This window comes from Lingula anatina, chromosome 7, assembly GCF_051362555.1.
Source record: "Lingula anatina isolate TDL-2025a chromosome 7, LinAna3.0, whole genome shotgun sequence".
Lineage (NCBI taxonomy): Eukaryota > Metazoa > Brachiopoda > Lingulata > Lingulida > Lingulidae > Lingula > Lingula anatina.
The window spans coordinates 18717571-18735866 of NC_141773.1; the positions used below are offsets into that span (position 1 = coordinate 18717571).

At 39.2% G+C, this 18296-nt stretch overlaps 3 protein-coding genes across 3 annotated transcripts in view; all 3 read right to left on the minus strand.

Moving 5' to 3' along the window:
* On the minus strand, positions 1–6462 carry LOC106164152 (uncharacterized). The gene is made up of 11 exons (XM_087017006.1): positions 5379–6462; positions 4688–4895; positions 4313–4416; positions 4012–4211; positions 3550–3724; positions 2958–3129; positions 2527–2633; positions 1967–2111; positions 1554–1636; positions 669–834; positions 1–336 (listed from the first exon to the last, which is right to left on the minus strand). The coding sequence occupies exons 1-11, from the start codon at positions 5478–5480 to the stop codon at positions 194–196; spliced, it is 1605 nt and encodes a 534-aa protein (XP_086873132.1). The 5' UTR covers positions 5481–6462; the 3' UTR covers positions 1–193.
* Positions 5836–12194, minus strand: LOC106164150 (uncharacterized). Its single transcript, XM_087018082.1, has 8 exons — positions 12093–12194; positions 10474–10673; positions 9953–10127; positions 9176–9382; positions 8200–8344; positions 7632–7714; positions 7275–7440; positions 5836–5927 (listed from the first exon to the last, which is right to left on the minus strand). The coding sequence occupies exons 1-8, from the start codon at positions 12192–12194 to the stop codon at positions 5836–5838; spliced, it is 1170 nt and encodes a 389-aa protein (XP_086874208.1).
* Positions 11380–18296, minus strand: part of LOC106164149 (uncharacterized) — a 19546-nt gene continuing 12629 nt past the window's right edge. Inside the window, exons 10-12 of the mRNA XM_087018083.1 lie at positions 15366–16249; positions 14140–14716; positions 11380–11547 (exon numbers count right to left, since the gene is read on the minus strand). Of these exons, the coding sequence (XP_086874209.1) occupies positions 15700–16249 (550 nt within the window). The 3' untranslated portion in view covers positions 11380–11547; positions 14140–14716; positions 15366–15699. The remainder of the gene's footprint in view (positions 11548–14139; positions 14717–15365; positions 16250–18296) is intronic.

Consider the following 18296-nt stretch of genomic DNA (forward strand, 5'->3'; position numbering starts at 1 on the left):
TATCAAGACCCAGATGTACATGCATAAATACTGTCTGCGGGCGTCGCGTGATTTACTTCCAACCTCAAATCCCGTCACTCAACGGAGAGAATGTATCAAAATGACAAAATGTAAGTGGTCCTATTAATTAGATAAACAGGCATTTCAAAAGTCAAAGCATCCATCCCCACGGAAGTACAACCCATAAAATTCCTCAGAGTTTTGGTTTCATTTTCTCTAATCTCTCCTTTAATTCAGCTCGAAGAAAACGCCGCAGAATTTTCCCGCTCCCAGTTTTAGGGATCGACTTCACAAATACCACTCCACCCCGCAAACGCTTGTAAGGAGCCAACTTTTCTGAAAATGTGGTAAAAGTTGAGAGCAGTGGGAACTTTTTTGAAGATGTTTAGATCGGTGCCTAAAGTCCATACATGAAGTTTTCAGAAATTATAGGCTCTTCAAAATTTTTTATCTGATACTGAATGAGAAATCCAATTTGAAATTATCAAATATACATATATTATTTCATGTAACGTTTTCCCGTGTATTAATAATATTTATAAAAAATCAAAGGATAAAATAAAAAAGAAAAGGAAAGGAAACACATTATTGAAACTTAAAAACAATTTAAGATTGGAAGGGGCTAATTATAAGAGTGACCCACGTGTAGGAGGTCAGCGTAATTTTACCTGCCAAGAAGTCCATGATGTCCCTCTCAGTGGCCATTCTACCAGACTTAAGAACCACAAACGCAGTGGGCAATTCTCCAGCCTCTTGGTCAGGTCGACCCACTACCGCCGCGTCTTCTACCGCTGGGTGGGTTACCAAGACGCCCTCTAGCTCTGCTGGCGCCACCTAGTCGGCAAAAATCCTAATGTATTAATTTTTACATTTAATTTCTTTTCATGTGTGTATTGGAAAGACACTAATTTCAGGTGGCATTTCAGTATTGTCCACAGTGATGTTGGCACTACTTGATAGAAGTTGATCAGTTATAAAAAAAAAAATTAATTGTCATCCAAAAGTCTTCGGTAAGTGTAACTACGGGGACAAATATATTGTTATAAAGTATTTCAACTATAGACATATAACTCAACACACTTTGCAGAATACATATCATTACAACTCTAATTACTATTTATCTACAACAGATCTTGAAGGAAAGATCTTCGTGACACTTGCACGAACTTTCCAGACCATATATGTCCGTGTAACTACTGCAGTTACATGTACTACAATGCAATTGTGACAAACTGTTCACCTTGGGCATATTTTCAATATATAGCGCAGATTTTTTCTATTCAGATGTATTCCCAATTGCATAAGCATCTGCATCCATTTACATCGCAGGGAAAGCTGTATCTATTGTTTACGTTATAACTGGCCACTGGTTAAAGTAGCTAAGCAGATTGTACACCTTACTTTGCACAAATATGTGTAGGTTCGAGTCGCAGACGCTATTTCCTTATGCTCCTTCTGAAATATTTTTCTTATATTTACCACCAGTAACAAGTACAGTAAGAAATTACGTAAAAATCTGTATCCCCTTGCCAAGTAGGTGGCAAGCCTCTTACCTGGAATCCTTTGAACTTGATCATTTCCTTAATGCGATCCTTTATGTATAGGTATTGGTCCTCGTCGTAGTACCCAATGTCACCTAAATTTTACAGAATATAAAAAAGATGAAATGATGAAAATGAATAGATAATTATTAATGAATACCGGAACTGTCACAAATTAACGTGGTGCAGTTGCCCCAGATTACCAATACGGAGGATCAATAATATAAGATTAATAGATTTACCATTACATATTTTCCTTGTTTGCTCGGACAAAAAATTCGAATAACCGGCTGGATTTTTTTAATAAGTGATTACATTACACTATAGCCGCGCTAAAAATCCATATTGACCAATCAGACTGCACAAAATATCCAGACAGACCAATCAGACTTCGCTGAATATCCGGAGTGACTAATCGAACTGACCAGTGTGTATCCAGCCTTCCTTGTCCAAGGTGGTCGCAGAGTCGGCAGGGTTATTCAAGTAGCCCATGGAAATTTGAGGGCCTCTGAACCATAGTTCGCCATCTTGGTTTGGACCGAGTTCCTTCCCCGTGCTTGGGTCCACCACCTATAGCAGATACAAGAGAAGTCTTGTACATGTGCAATATTAGGAGCCTAACATAGTTTGAAAATAGATCACGTCTCTAACATAGTAAAAATGACAATCCAAAAAAAGTCAACCAAATAATCAGCATAAAATCATATTTGCATACCGTGTATACATCATAATCTTAACAGGCAGAAATTGATGTTGTTCTCATAAAAATATATCGCGGGCAGTTTACATGCATTAAATTTTGTCAATGATACACTTTGAATGTAATTCTTTATTGTTTATAGTGTTATAAATTATATATGATTCAATGGGTTTTGTTATCTAGGACTGGGTTCCCATGCCTAGATCGATCCATCTGGATCGGTCTAACTCCCTAGGGAGTCTCACTAAATTGCTACATGAACGGTACTAGTAAGTTCTCATTTACCTTACACTCTGTATTTGGAACTAAAACTCCAGACGCTCCTGGTCGCCTTAAGTGTCTTGACAGTGGGGGCAAAGAGCAGAAACCACCTGTCTCTGTTAACCCATAAGCTAAATATACAATAAGTTATAATGGCACGTTTTAGGGAGTAAATGCATGCATCTGGTGAAATCCTACTCTTTTTTAACTCAGTTAATGTTGAAATAATTTGAGACCTGTATGTTTGAGTGAATAATTCCATCGTCATGTAACAATTACATTCAATCAAAATGAACACCACAAATGTTGGGTCACTCATATTCATAAATTAACACCACTAATATATCATTTAAAGGAACGAGATTAAAAAGGAAAGAAAAACGCATGTTTCAAATCAAGAAACGTTCGCATCTGATGCGTTCCTCCAAGACATGAAAGCCACAAAGTGTCGCCACCTTGTGTCACACTACACGTCCCAAGACGCGCCTCTAGTTCCTCTTCTGAATCCCTTCTCAGTGGGGCTGCTGCTGACATGATGGTTTCCACACAAGATAGGTCGTATTTTGCCACACTGGGGTGCTTGGCCATCCTAATGACAATAGGGGGCGCCGCAAACAAATACCGGATCTGGGAATGATTTTAAAGCAGGTGGTCAAGTCATGTTAGGGCGTATTCCCATAGATTTTAGATCGATCTATCCTCGTGGGGAGTCTCACTAGATTACTGTCAGATAATCCGACTTAAATGTCCGTCCCGCCTACTACATGTACAAGCTGTAAGGGGGTAATTACCTTTCGTGCCCGCTCGGCCGACAGCTATTTAGCGTGAAGCCCCAGGGAGTTAGGTCGATCTAGTTTGGATCGATCTAATCTCTGGGAATGGGGTCTTAGCCTACAGGTAAATACTGTATTTACCAGCTGTTAATGTTAGTTATTTGTGCGTCGTAATTTCCCAATGTGTGTGCGCTACTACTTTCATAACTTATATATATTTGAGAATTTTGCTATAATTTTTTTCACATCAGCATGTTATTATAAATGAACTTACTTTGTACTTTTCAATAGCGGCCAGGAAGTCTTCAAAGTCGAATTTTCTCATGCATACAATTGTCTGTTTGAATATGATCGATCTGAGATTGATGGCAACTAAACCAAAGCCATGGAAGAAAGGAAGATACCCCAAGACAAAATCTACCCCAGGGCGTCCGGTGTATATAAAATCTCTGAAATGATTGTTTTACATTTTTAATCTCTAAAATAAAATAACATAGGCTGAATTATTGTTCGAAAGTCTGTGGATGTGGCATAAAATATGATCACCAATAATATGAATAATAAGTAATGCGTTGTATGCTGATGGGTGCAAACTGACGTACAGAATAATCAAAAACATTATGGAAAATACAAAAAATGGTATGAGGGTATATACTATGTGTGGTCAATGAAAATGTCCACCAAGTAATAATAAACCGTTGCCTACTATACAAACTTTGTTGTTTAAAAGGTCTACCTCATCTGCAAGAGATTGGCAACAATATTGTAGTGCGTGATCATCACACACTTGGGAGGGCCTGTCGTGCCACTGGAAAATGGGAGGAATGCGACATCTTGCGGCGAGATGTTGACGTCATCAGGGAAGGCAGAACCGTCGTCATTTAGAAGTTCGGTGAATGGGGTGCATCCCTGGGCGCTGCCTAATACGTACACAGCCTAATAAATAAGAAGTGGATAAATGAACCGCGTAGACACATTGTGGGCTATGGGCTCATTAAGCCTCATTTCAGTAAGAGGTAACGAGGAGAGTTACCAACCTTTATTCCAGTTGCAGCTGCAACTCTGACAGTCTTCTCCGCACACTCTGGAACTGTGGCCATGTACTGCACCTGCGCAAGTTTTATCTGCTTTTCGATTTCCTCTTTTGTACGGAAAAAGGGAAATATTGTATTAGTATTCTCAGACTCTTATAACTGAATATAAACAAAATAAGAAACATTATGGTAACCTCTCTGTCTTTGCAGTGTTACTTAAACCAAGGAGTTAACTCCTTGCTTAAACTATGTACAATTATCAATAAATGACATCCATTTTGTCACCAGATATAAAAGCCATGGTAACGGAACCTCTATAACAAGTAAAAAGATCTCAGGCAAAGAAAACAATTAAGAAAGTATTAACCTGGCTCTTACCTGCTGTGAATTGCGGGTTAGCGGTTGTAATGATCCCTCCCACAGCAAGGGTTCCCAGTAATACTAAGGGAAACTCGGGAACGTTCGGACAACATATACACAATACGTCTCCTTTTCGAAAGCCATTTCGGGTTAGCGCGCTGCCAATGGATCTCGTGTGGTTTCTGACGTCACCGTACGTATATTTAATGTCACTTTCGGAGTCGAGCTGTCAAAAGAAGAACTCGTTCAAGGAGATAAGGGGATAGTGGATATATAACCCGTAGGGAGGAAAAGATGTAAATATGTGTGTGTGTGTGTGTGTGTGTGTGTGTGAACGTGTGTGAATCGCTGAGCAGTAGAAAATTGAATTACACATGTAACACCATGTAGTGAAGCAATGTCAATGTAAATCTTAAAATATGCTGATCCTTAATTTTCATACGTAAAATATTACTGGGTACAATACTAAGTAATACCGATAGGCCTCAACAGATTATTTTGCAAACCGCAACCCGTTTAACTACATTCCTTTTCCTTTAATGGAACTATGATTCTGAACTTCCTTTTTCAATCAGCAAAAACCTACAAGGAGCACAGACCAGTCGAAACACAAGAGAGATTCGTCACACCACACTGGGTCAATCATGAAAACCTGATTTAAAAACTGGCTTTCAAAATCTGCAACCCAGAGAGAAAGAGAGAGACTTACCACTGCTATAAATTCTTCGTACTTGTCAACATCAGCCAGCAGAAAGTCCGTTATGGAGACCCACGGTATACGAACATCGGGAAGACGGCTCCGAATCCCCATGTTAAGCCGAACTCACACTTACTACTACAACTTTGTGAATTACTGTATATCTTCCCCTTACACAACGCTGGTTGTGCGTACTGTCCAAATACAAGTACGGAACAGTTGTCGAAGCTGTTGAACACGGATGGCCTTGAATAACTCCGCCTGTACAGTACAAGCCGCTAGAACAGATTGGTTGAAGATATTTTTTAAAAAGAACTTTACCTTTTCGACGCACTAGTAAAGCAGTCATGCATCGAATCGTTTCAAATGCATGGACAAAGAGCATCATTGTCTGATCATGACTGCTTAAAAAATTTACAACGCCGTTATTTATATATTATTATCTAAACACGTGCAGGTATTAAGTAATTTAGACTGCACAGTCCTTCACATGATCCCACAAGTTTCCACTGATTCGACTCTGGTCTGGGTTTACTGACTTTACTGCCGGCTGGAATGTACCTATTGTCAAGCAATATCTGTTTAACCATATGTATGAGTGTGAGTGTGTGTGTGTGTGTGTGTGACTTGTCTTTCCTTTGGTATGAAAGATGTGCGTTCTGTTTCTCTAAGAACTAATAAGGTAGTATTTTATATCAACATTTATATGCTTTCTTCTTATATGCTTTATTTATATGTTATATAAACAAGAATTTACCCGTAATTCTCCAAGCTCCCCGGTACCATTAAGCTATAATTAACCGCGAGATTATAATGTTTTTCATTAATGGTCTGATAACGCCATGTACTGCTGTGTTCGCTACTAGTTCTTTATATTTAGCAGGGCAATAATCACAACTCAAATGTGGGACTACCGGCAGTATCGTGTCCTCAACCTTAACAGCAAGGACATCAGAATAAAGGTAGTAGATATGTGCTAGGGCGTCTGCATATTTTATTTACTTTTTTTTTGGAGGGCGGGGGGTGCTATCAGGGTTATTAATCATCGCTAGGTGGCACCTGACTACTACTACTACTACTACTACTACTACATACAAAAAAAAAAAAAAAAAAAAAAAAAAAAAAATGCGTGTCTCCTGTACCACGCACGGATGGTGTAACACAATGATGCGATACTTTGATTAAATTGATCTGACAGATTTCTTTGCAGAAAGTTTGGGTATGTGTGTCATTATGTAGCCCGTAAGAGACAGTTTAGTTCGAGCAAGCAAATGACAAGTCAATAAACATATTCCCCAACCACAGGGCCATTACTGATTAACTTCAAATATTTAGGAAAATAATATCTCAGCAGATTATGTTTTCTATGATATGACTAATACACAATGATATTTGTCCTTGACATCAGTGGCTCTGTTAATTAGCTTAAATTATCTAAACGTCAGAGCATCCAACCTCTTGGAAGTGCAACGACGAATTCCTCACAGTTTCGCTTTCATTTTTTCAACTCTTTCCCTTAATCCGGCTCGAAGAAAACGCCGCAGAATTTTCCCGCTCTCAGTCTTAGGGATCGACTTCACAATTACCACTCCACCCCGCAAACGCTTGTAAGGAGCCAACTTTTCTGAAAATGTGGTAAAAGTTGAGTGCAGTGGGAATTTTTGTTTAATATTTTATATCGGTGCCCAATGCCCATGCATGCAATATACATGTACTCGTATATACTGCAAATTGCAAAAATATTGCACTATGACTTAACATCAAATTTTATGTAGCTTTTGGTTATCTATTAAAAGTATTGACAAAAATGATAACAAAAAAAAAAAAAAACACTATATTGAAACTTTAACAATATAGTATTGACCGAGTCGGCATGATTATAACCAGTCGAGGTCAGTGCTATTTTACCTGCCAAGAAGTCCATGATGTCCCTCCCAGTGGTCATTCTACCAGACTTAAGAACCACAAACGCCATGGGCAATTCTCCAGCCTCTTGGTCAGGTCGACCCACTACCGCCGCGTCTTCCACCGCTGGGTGGGTTACCAAGACACTCTCTAGCTCTGCTGGCGCCACCTAGTCAGCAAAAAAATATATATATTCCGACGTTTTAAAATTTAAGAGAGTATGTGACACATATACAGAATGCCGGATAATGATTTACACATCACAGCACACAAATTGGTAGTTCGTTATGTACATGTAAATGTTGAGATTTAAAAACTACGTCCTTTTCGCTAGTTTTGGTCACGGCTCTAGTCTTTTACCTGGAACCCTTTGAACTTGATCATCTCCTTAATACGGTCCTTGATATATAGGTACTGATCCTCGTCGTAGTGTCCAATGTCACCTAAATTTAACAGAAAAATGAATACTTGAAGTGACAAAATTAGATTAATATATAAAAAAATACAGTAGCCAGTTCACATTGGTCCCCTCTTGAAAAAAGAAGTCTGACTAACTGAATCATAGTTCTAAAGCGTACCAAATGGCACAGTTCGCCCTCTATAAAATAGGCCTACGATTAAACGCCACGCATTGGGGGGAGGGGGGGAGTCGGCTTTGCATCCGCGGACCACCCCTTAAAATAATCCTGGATCCACCCCTGGGCCAGAAATAGGTTTACTTAAGCGTAATTAGATTTTTTTATTATCCATAAATTAATAAGTGGTAAATTAAAAGTTAAATATTTGTCTTGGTGGGGGCTCATCATTACATCGGTAGCCAGACAGTAGCAAAGGCTATAGGCCTATCTTCATGTTTTTGTAATTAGGCCTACTGAGTGCAAAGGACCCATGCAAGACCAAATATTTCAAATTAGCAGGGAAGGCTGACCGGTGTGTATCCAGCCGTCCTTGTCCAATGTGGCCGCAGTGGCAACAGGATTATTCAAGTAGCCTATGAAAACTTGAGGGCCTCGGAACCATAGTTCGCCATCTTGGTTTGGACCAAGTTCCTTCTTCGTGATGGGGTCCACCACCTGTGTAGAATATGATCATATGTCAAGGACGCGTGCAAAGAAAGAAACATGTTGTCATTATATAGCATTGTTTGAAGACAGAGCACATATCTCTAACGCTGTTACGGTAGGGGCTTGAGGTGAACAATGTAAGAAATGTTTAACAAATTAATAGTATATCACTTTTAGCGTGCTTTGTGCATATAATTTTCATAACCTTTGCAGGCAGAAATTGACGTTTCCGCTTTTCGCTTTTATTGTGAGCAGCTTTCATGCATTGAAATTAGAAAAGATATACTTTGTATCTAATTCTTTGTTGGTATATAGGCCCTACATGTACTCGCGCAGAATATCTCGGGAAGCTTCGATGCATGTCCAAATCTCTTGTAAGTATACGTATACGCACGGTACGAGTACTAGTAAGTTAACCTCATTCACCTTACACTCTGTATTTGGGACTAAAACTCCAGACGCTCCTGGTCGCCTTAAGTGTCTTGAAAGTGGTGGCAAGGAGCAGAAAGGACCAGTTTCTGTTAATCCATAGGCCCCTAACCTTAAAATACAATACGTCATAACGGTATGTGTTATGGAGTAATTATCACATGCGATCCCATTGCGTTTTACTTTGAACAGTTAAAATTTAAATCCGAGACCTGTAATAAAGTTTGAGTAGGCCTAAATAGGGCCATCTTTTTCAGGTAACAATTAAATTCTATCAAAATAATTACCACAAATATTGGGTCTCTTATTCATCCATAAATTAACATCACGAATAATAAGGAACAAAAAAAAAAAAAAAAAAAAAAAAAAAAAGAAAAATTCATCTGACAGATGAATATTCGCAACTGGTACATTCCCCAAAAGCCTGAAGGCTAAAGTGTCGCCACCTTGTGTCAGACTACACGTCCCAAGACGCGCCTCCAGTTCCTCTTCTGAATCACTCCCCAGTGGGGCTGATGCTGACATGATGGTTTCCACACAAGATAGGTCGTATTTTGCCACACTGGGGTGCTTGGCCATCCTAATGACAATGGGAGGCGCCGCAAACAGATACCGGATCTGGGAATAATTTTAAAGCGGGTGGTCAATCCATGTTACAGGTAAATACTGTATTTTCCAGCTGTTAATGTTAGTACTTGAGCGTGGTTATGTACTAGTGCATGTATGTTTTCACTATTACTTTGGTATGACAATTACTGAACGTGTATTGCAAATTAACACTGTAGAAGCGTTTTGATATCATTGATAATTTCTGTTGTATGTTCTCAAACTTCTTCATTTATGTCTTTTTTAGAATACAGAATTATCTTAATGTCAAAAGCAATTTCTAAGGTGACCATCTCCCCTCCCATTTGGTGTTCGTCCACAGATTAGCCCGATGGTATCTTCGTTGATGTTCTCATGCAATCGTATATGACCAATCAAATTATCTGATTTTCTCGTGTGAAATGTGAGCTTTATCTTTTTGGTCATCGTGGCCACGTGTGTCAAGATAATAACGTCATTAACCACCATGGTTGTAAGCAATCATTATCAGCGACAACTTAACCCATTTTATGTTAAAATAATACGATTAGTAATTCTGCAATAGATTTTTTCCACATTAGGATAATTATTATGTGCGCTTACTTTGTACTTTTCAATGGCGGCCAGGAAATCTTCAAAGTCGAATTTTCTCATGCATACAATTGTCTGTTTGAATTTGATCGATCCGATATTGATGACAAGTAAACCAAAGCCATGGAAGAAAGGAAGATACCCCAAGACAAAATCTACACCAGGGCGTCCGGTGTATATAAAATCTCTGAAATGATATTTTCAATTCTTTTCAATCTCAGAAATGAAATTTCATATTAGGTTTTTTTTACTGTTTCGAAGTGTTACGTGATATAATCAGTTATGGGAGACTTAAGGAACACATTTGTTAATACATTGAATGCTGATAGATGCAATCTGACAGGAATAATCAAAAATACAAGGATGATGAAAATTGCCAATGATCTAGTGCTTGTATAGGCCCACTAGGCTACGTGTAAATTTGTATGCTCGTTATGTTATATAGTCATGTGTAGTTTTTTATCAATGATAATTCCCTCTTAACGATAAAAAACGTAGTCAACGATACAATCAGTGTTATTTTAAAGGTCTACCTCGACTGCAAGAGATTGGCGACAATATTGTAGTGCGTGAGCATCACACCCTTGGGCAGGCCTGTCGTGCCACTGGAAAACGGGAGGAGTGCGACATCTTGCGGCGAGATGTTGACGTCATCAGGGAAGGCAGAACCGCTGTCATTTAGAAGTTCGGTGAATGGGGTGCATCCCTGGGCGCTGCCTAATACGTACACAGCCTAATGAGAGAAAAAGTGGATGAATGAACCGCATGTACCCCTGGGCCCCGTAACTGGAAAGCATCGCATATTGCGAATAGCGATATCACATAGAGGCTACAGTGTAGGCTATTATATAGGGCGAGTATGGGCGGTCGCAATGCGCGGTGCTTTCGAGTTACGGGCCCTGATTTGTGAACTTACGCGCACTAAGTAAAAGTGATGAGAAATCTGGAATGAGTGTGAGAGGGAGAGAGAGAGGGAGACTCCAAGAGAGAGAGAGAGAGAGAGAGAGAGAGAGAGAGAATGAAAAACCTTTATTTCAGTTGTAGCAGCAACTCTGACGGCCTTCTCTGCACACTCAGGCACTGTGATTATATACTGCACATGCGCAAGTTTCATTTGCTTTTCCAGTTCTTCTATTTATAGAAAAAATGGGTAAAGTTGCATTAAAACTCTTGTAGGCCTACGTTGTACCTAACGACAATACATGAATAGAATAAGTAAGAACCATGATGACAAACTGCCTTTCGCTGCATTATTTATTCAACGTGCATACAACCATGAATAAAGAACAGCTCTTTTGTGACCAGATGCATATTAAGCACGTTATCTCTATAACAGCATAAAAGATCTAAGACAAAAAAAAAAATTAAGCAAGTGTCAACCGTGCGCACTGAGTCTAACCTGCTGTGTACTGTGGGTTACAAGTGGTAACGATCCCACCCACAGCAAGAGTTCCCAGTAATACTAAGGGAAACTCCGGAACGTTCGGGCAATATATACACAACACGTCTCCCTTTCGAAAACCCTTACGGGTGAGCGCGCTGCCGATGGATCTCACGTGGTTTCTGATGTCACCGTACGTATATTTGATGTCACTTTGGGTGTCGACCTGATAAAAGAAGATCGTGTTCAAATTCAAATGAAAAGTTAAACTGAAGGATATACATGTAACATCAGATTAGGGTTCATTTTAAAGTCGATACGGGTTTGATTACTTTCCCTTTCTCTCACTGAAACTATAATTCTGTACATCTCTTTCAATAAGTGAAAAAATAGATAAATTAACAAATAAATAAATGAGCACATTTCCTGATTTTGATATGGCCCTTTGTGCTCTTTTAATACATTTTTAAAAAGTTTCGATCAAAGGAGTACAACGGTCTGAACACAAGATGGTAAAGTAAATATATAAAATCACTACCGTACGGGTTACAGGGGTACGTACGTGTACGCCATCTCACGAAAATATCCTAGGTACGATATGATGTAGTAACAAAACGGTGACTGCTTAACTACTGATATTCGAATAACTGCGCTCTCTTTCTCTCTCTTCCTCCCCTTCTCTCTCTCTCTAAGAATGTGTGTGTGTGCGTGCGTGTGTGTGCTCGCGCGCGCGAGAGAGAGAGAACGAGCGAGAGAGACAGCAACACTTACCACTGCTATAAAGTCTGCATATTTGTCAACATCAGCCAGCAGAAAGTCCGTTATGGAGACCCACGGTATACGAACATCGGGAAGACGACTCCGAATCCCCATGTTGAGCAGAACTTACTATAATTAGTAGAACAGGTTGACTTATACCATCCAGGATTCCTCGTACACAAAGCAGTCCACGCACTAGTATAGAACAGTCGTTGAAGCTGTTGAACACGGATGGACTTGAATAAATCCACCTGTAGAAGTTGTTTGGACAGACTGTTCAAGATGTTTTTAAAAAAAATGCAGTACTTTTTCAGTTTGTCTTACAACTGTAAGATCGACGCCCTGATAAAGCAGTCTCGCAGCGAATGACTTCAAATGAACTTAGAACGGTCATCATTGTCTGATCTTGTCGGCATAGCAATTTAGCAACGCCGTAATTTTCATATGAATACATCCTAACTCGTGCAGGCATTTATTAATTTATACATTTGCTTATACTAGGTCCGTATATTTCAGAGCGCAGCAATTTTATTAACAGAATTGGTATTAAACAAGCACCTAGGCCTTCCTACCACACACTTTCACAACTTTCCAATGAATTGAGAAGGGTTCAGTTAGCATGTCCTTGCAGACCCGTAGCCAGCAACTTTAAAAGTTTTTTTTTCAGAAAAAGTGGGCCTTTTACCATGAATTCTTTCGTGCACCTAGATAAAATTGTAGCCAGAGGGGACCTTTTCCCGACAAAAAGGGGACTCTTTCGACCCCCCCCCCCCCCAAAAAAAAAAAAAAAAAAAAAAAAAAAACTGGCTACGGGCACGAAGCCCGAATAATTTATCCTTGTGGCGGGCAATATCCTGCTCCAACCTTTAATGGATATATTTTACATACCTGTATACTAGTACAGCCCGATATGTTCTGTGGTGTCTCAGAAAACTAGTTTATTAGTAACAGTTGCGCATACATGTATACATTTTAGGTAACAACCCTTACAAGTAAAGCACATGTATTTACTCCATCCTCGCTTTTTTCGCGCGCAACTTATGTGACTTTCCTTTGTTATGAAAGATGCGCCTTTTGCCTCCCTTAGAAGTAATGCTGTGGTTGCTTTATATCTAGAATTTAAATGATATAAACAAGAACACAAAACGCTCGTAACACGTAACCCTCCAAGCTCCCCGGTACCATTACGCTATACCTATAACCTCAAATAAGATAACACGCAGAATGCTATATCATTCATGGTCTGATAACGCCACGTACTGTTGTGTTCGCTACTAGATACATTTATCAAGGCAATAATCACACCGCAAATTTATGACTTCTGGCACAGCAATTATTGTGTCCCCAATCTTGTTAGCAACGACATCCGAATGAGAAAGTAGATACTGTATATATTAGGGCGTCTGCATATTTTATTGACTTATTTTAAAGGTGTTATATATCTGAGTCATTTACCATCACTTCGCTAGGTGACACCTGAATACTATATAAAAGCCTAAAATCAATTTGACACGCTTGGATATTACAAAAGCCTAAAACCATAAGGTCTCAAGTGGCGGAAAAAAACCAAGTTACACAGGGATGGCATGATATGTCAGATTATTTGATCAAAGTATTGCATCAAAACGTCATGTTAAACGCAATACTTTGATTAATAATCTGACATATTATGATGCAATACTTTGATTAAATAATCTGAAATATTGCTATGCAAAAAATGAGTGCGTCATTACGTAGTCCGTAACAGTCAGCGTACGATGGCCCTGCAAATTCATAGTTGGAAAACAAATTTATATAATGACAGGCAGTGACCTCCAGCTACTTGTCGGCCGAGAAATCATAGTAAATGGCCCTCATGTAAGCCTCCATCTCATCCCTAAGCAAGCTACGGAATAGGTGTATCGCTTTAAATATTTCCAGTAGCATTTCTACGATCAAATGTGACAGGGGTTCTCTATCGCAATTCATAATAATATTAAATATGAGAATAGTTTCATCGGATCTCAGTTTTGATAATCAGAAAGTTTTCATTTATGATAGATCCAGATATTTGATTTACCTGTTGACTGTTTCGTCTGTTCGCTCTGACAGACTTGGTCACAACTAAATAACCCGTTCAGGTGGAGGTGAACAGGTAATTACCTCAATCTCGATGATGACTTGTTAGTCCCTCTCGCCCTCTCCCCCCAGGGTGGGTTTGAGAATGTCGTCATACACACTGGACAGCTTGTGTGCTCCTTCATATGACGACACTGCACAACTTATACTCAATGCTATCAGTAACCTAGTATAATATTACAAATTCTGAAAATCAAAGGTGACCTGAGGAATAACTATAGTTATTTTTCTATGAATCAGTATCTAAATGTTAAATAATGCTAAAATAAAAACACCCAGCTAGGAATAGAACGAGCGAACTCATCCAGCAGTTATTGCCTTTACTGATGCTGGTTGGCGATGGTATGACGTTTTTATCACGTGACAATATCTGTGGGATAGTCTCAAGCCACAATTTCATACGCTTTGGAATCACGTCCATTTTACTGGTGATGTCATCTCCGAGCTCTATATAATGCTTCTGAGAATCTTTGTACTGTTTCCATTCAGTGGGAACTGCTTTTGGTAAATTTGGATTGCTAGAAAAAATGAAAATGTTATAATAAGCTACTGGTATAAGTAACAAGCTGTATTATGTATGCAATTTGAACCTTAAAACACACGATCAAAAAGGAAAGATACAAGCATGTAACAATTAAAACATGTTTCGCATCAATACTTTAAAAAATGAATTTGGCTGGTCGGTAATTCTTCCTTGTCAAAAAAAGATGGCATAGGCATTTTTAGAGATATTCGTTTTTGCCGTGTTTTCGTCGACAAAATAGCCAGTCAGGGCTGTATTGTCTGTAACATGTGCGCAATAATGACACTTTTGTTGCGTATTAATGCAAGGTATGTGAATTTCATGCTTCCGTTGTTCCCATGTATTATTGCTACTACAGTAATTTTGCCAGTATTTCAAAATCGCGTAGTTTACGAGTACACGTGCGGAATAAGGTCGACCGGACATCATAGCATCGACTCCTACTGCAGGCTTGGGTCAACCAATGATTTATTAGTAGGAAAAATAGCTTTGCTCTAGAAAAAAATTGTGGAACAGCCATCTCGTATAAATCACCGTTGTTTAGTTTTTAAGGTGGGAAACCGCCAGAAGAGTAAAGAAAACATGCGCATCAACAACAAATAAACGAATAAACGAAAGAAAAGACATTCATTTTAAATTCTTACCCAGTTTTGGCGAAGTTTGACCAATATGTCTGCATCGATCTTGAAAACCTCCGCTCTCCTTCGTTGAAGGTCACATTCCATGTAGTGTGACTAACATTTGGACCTATGATGAAGCCTATGTCTGCGGCATGGTTAGATCCTCTGAACCATGATAGCGCACTTTGCCAAGACGGGATTTTCGTGAACAAATACAGATAAGACGACTTGTTGGTTGAAGTCAAGTGGCTTGTGAGAAGAGTCAACGTCGGCCCTGCAAACTCTAAATCCGTTAACAAATCCACATAATGGCGGGCAGTGGCCTCCTTGTCGGCCGAGGGATCATAGTAAATGTCTTTCATCTTAGCCTCGATTTCATCCTTATGCAGCGCTGAAATTTGAAGAGCAAGTTGTGGAATGAGCGTGTCACGTAATTTGTCTCCAGGTATACCTGAGTGTAGTTGAATGGTAACTTGAAGAGAAAGACTCCACCATCAGAATCAGTGAAACCAATTAAGTAGTCCACAGACCGGAAGTGACGTAATACATCCGAATCAGTATCTTTCAGCTGTTCCGTGACAGACCGAGGAAACAAGTCTCCATCCACAACAGGGCTAAACCCGAAATAAGTCCTCCCAGCAGTGATTTGGCTGCTGGCGTTTATTAGTGCTACAGAGTCTTGGTTTTGTAAGCATCGAACAAGTTTTGCTGTGTCTGTGGTTGTTGCGTTACAGCCGAGAAGATTACCGATTGTCATAGCAACGTCGATGGCATCGTGTACCCAGGCCCATGGGCTCAGTGCTGCTCCGCTTTGGCTGATGACTCGATGGAAAAGACCTTTTGTGGCTGTTGTCATGGCAAGTTGGGAAACGCTGCTTGCACCAGCTGATTCGCCAAATATAGTAATCCTAAATTTAAAGAAGCATATGTAGATATAAAAACACCTTTATTGTGCTCGTATCTGCGCAAAAGGCGGGTATAAAGATCTATTCATGTCGATACATGTAGATACTGTTTCTTATGTGAAGCTCAACCTCTTTGACGGTATATAAATGAGTAAGATGTATCCCTCGTGAATGAATGAATGAATGCTACATGCACAAATAGTTGTAAATATACATGTACTTATAAGGAACAATATTGATGCAAGTGTTTTTTTAGAGCATTTTTGTTCTGCAATACATTAAATAATTATGGCTTTGCTATATAACTGTCTTTTAAGTTTACATACATTAAACCAGTATAATCTCACGTGTAAATGTTACATCTAACTTATCATTTCAATTGTTTTGACGGTATTTAATAATAAGTCGTGTAATTCAATTGTTTCTGGTTGGAACTACTGCATATCATTATCATCATCGTCGTCGTTGTTGTTGTTGTTGTTGCTGTTGTTGTTGCTGTTATTGCAGTATATCTACATGATATATTTGGACGTAGCAATAACTCACCTATTAGGATCCCCTCCGAAGCTGGCTATGTTGTCTCGCACCCATTTCAGTCCCTCTATTTGATCCCAGAGTCCTGCGTTACCAGGAGCGTTGACGTCACCAGTGCTCAGGAATCCGAATGGACCCACGCGGTAGTTGACTGTCACCACTATGACGTCATCTTCCACAGCTGGGGTGTCAAAGTTTTACATTTCGGTTAGATAAAGTGATCGTGACGTTGGTTTACAAAAATACCAGTTACGCTACTTAAAGGTATGCACGTACTTTTAGCGTTTGAATTCTTAATGTCTATATTCTGCAAAAATTTTCATCTTTCTAATGAATTTAGACATCTTAAACGACGATTAATATCTTCAAATAAAGTCAAGAAGACAACGGAGATCCAAACGAATCACGGTTTGTTTTGGACTAAGTTATTTAGAAATATACAAAACATTGAATCCCAATGGTAGGATGGGACGTACAATGATTCCCTGGTCGGAGGAAGTAGCATTTTTCCCATGGGGAATGAAAACTGACACACAAATTCCGTAGGTTGTACACCTTTAATTGTATGTCAATACTGTCCACTTTGAGATACACGTGTTGGAATATACTTTATATGAACATACGGAGTGCGAAAATTCTTATTTGTAGAAATAATCGACATATTTCAGGCATATCACCTACTTACATGTAAATACCAGTAGACCATGCAGTTTTCGTGGCATGCATGCAAATAAAATGACAGCCTCCTTCTAAAATATATTTTATGTAAGACAGAAAATCAATCAGTGAATACTCACCCAAGTCATCAAATATGTAGTATACCGACCCGCCCATATTGTACCCCCCTCCGTATATCCAGACCATTACCGCCTTACTTAGGCTGGCATTGAAAACTCCAGGTACGAGCACGTTAAGGGTCAGACAGTCTTCCGACTAAAATAAAAGAGAGAGTACAGGGCAAGGAAATCACTTATTGTCTACTAGTACTTCAATTAAATTTTATGTGTGGTTGTTCATTCGTCGGAAACAATGTGGACCATCTAGTCATTTTAACTGCTGCTTAAATTTGTGAGCGGAAGAATTTCCGGTTGATCTGCAGCCGTATGAGCAAATGAGTTGCCCTTCTCAAGACTGCATTGATTAACTTTTAGATATGAGGAGGGATAAGAAATCTATATAGGCCTACATGTAAACCTTAAAGGTATACATACAAACCGAGCATCGGTGGAGTGTAGATTCCCAGTATCACATGGAAACCACTTCTACTAGTTTCTTATACGACTCAAATAAATTTGACATGCCAAGGGATAAACTGAATATATCACTCTATCAGCCATAAAAGAGCTTTAGACTGCTCCTTTCTTTAAATTTTTGGTCGGAAATTTAACCTACTTTTCTGCCCCATTGACATACAGCATAGAATGCTAGCAGAAAAATCTGTTCAAACATCGTTTTCGGGTAAAATTAAACTATGCCTTTTGGTAATTCCCTTAGTTATACTACTTTAACCTATATG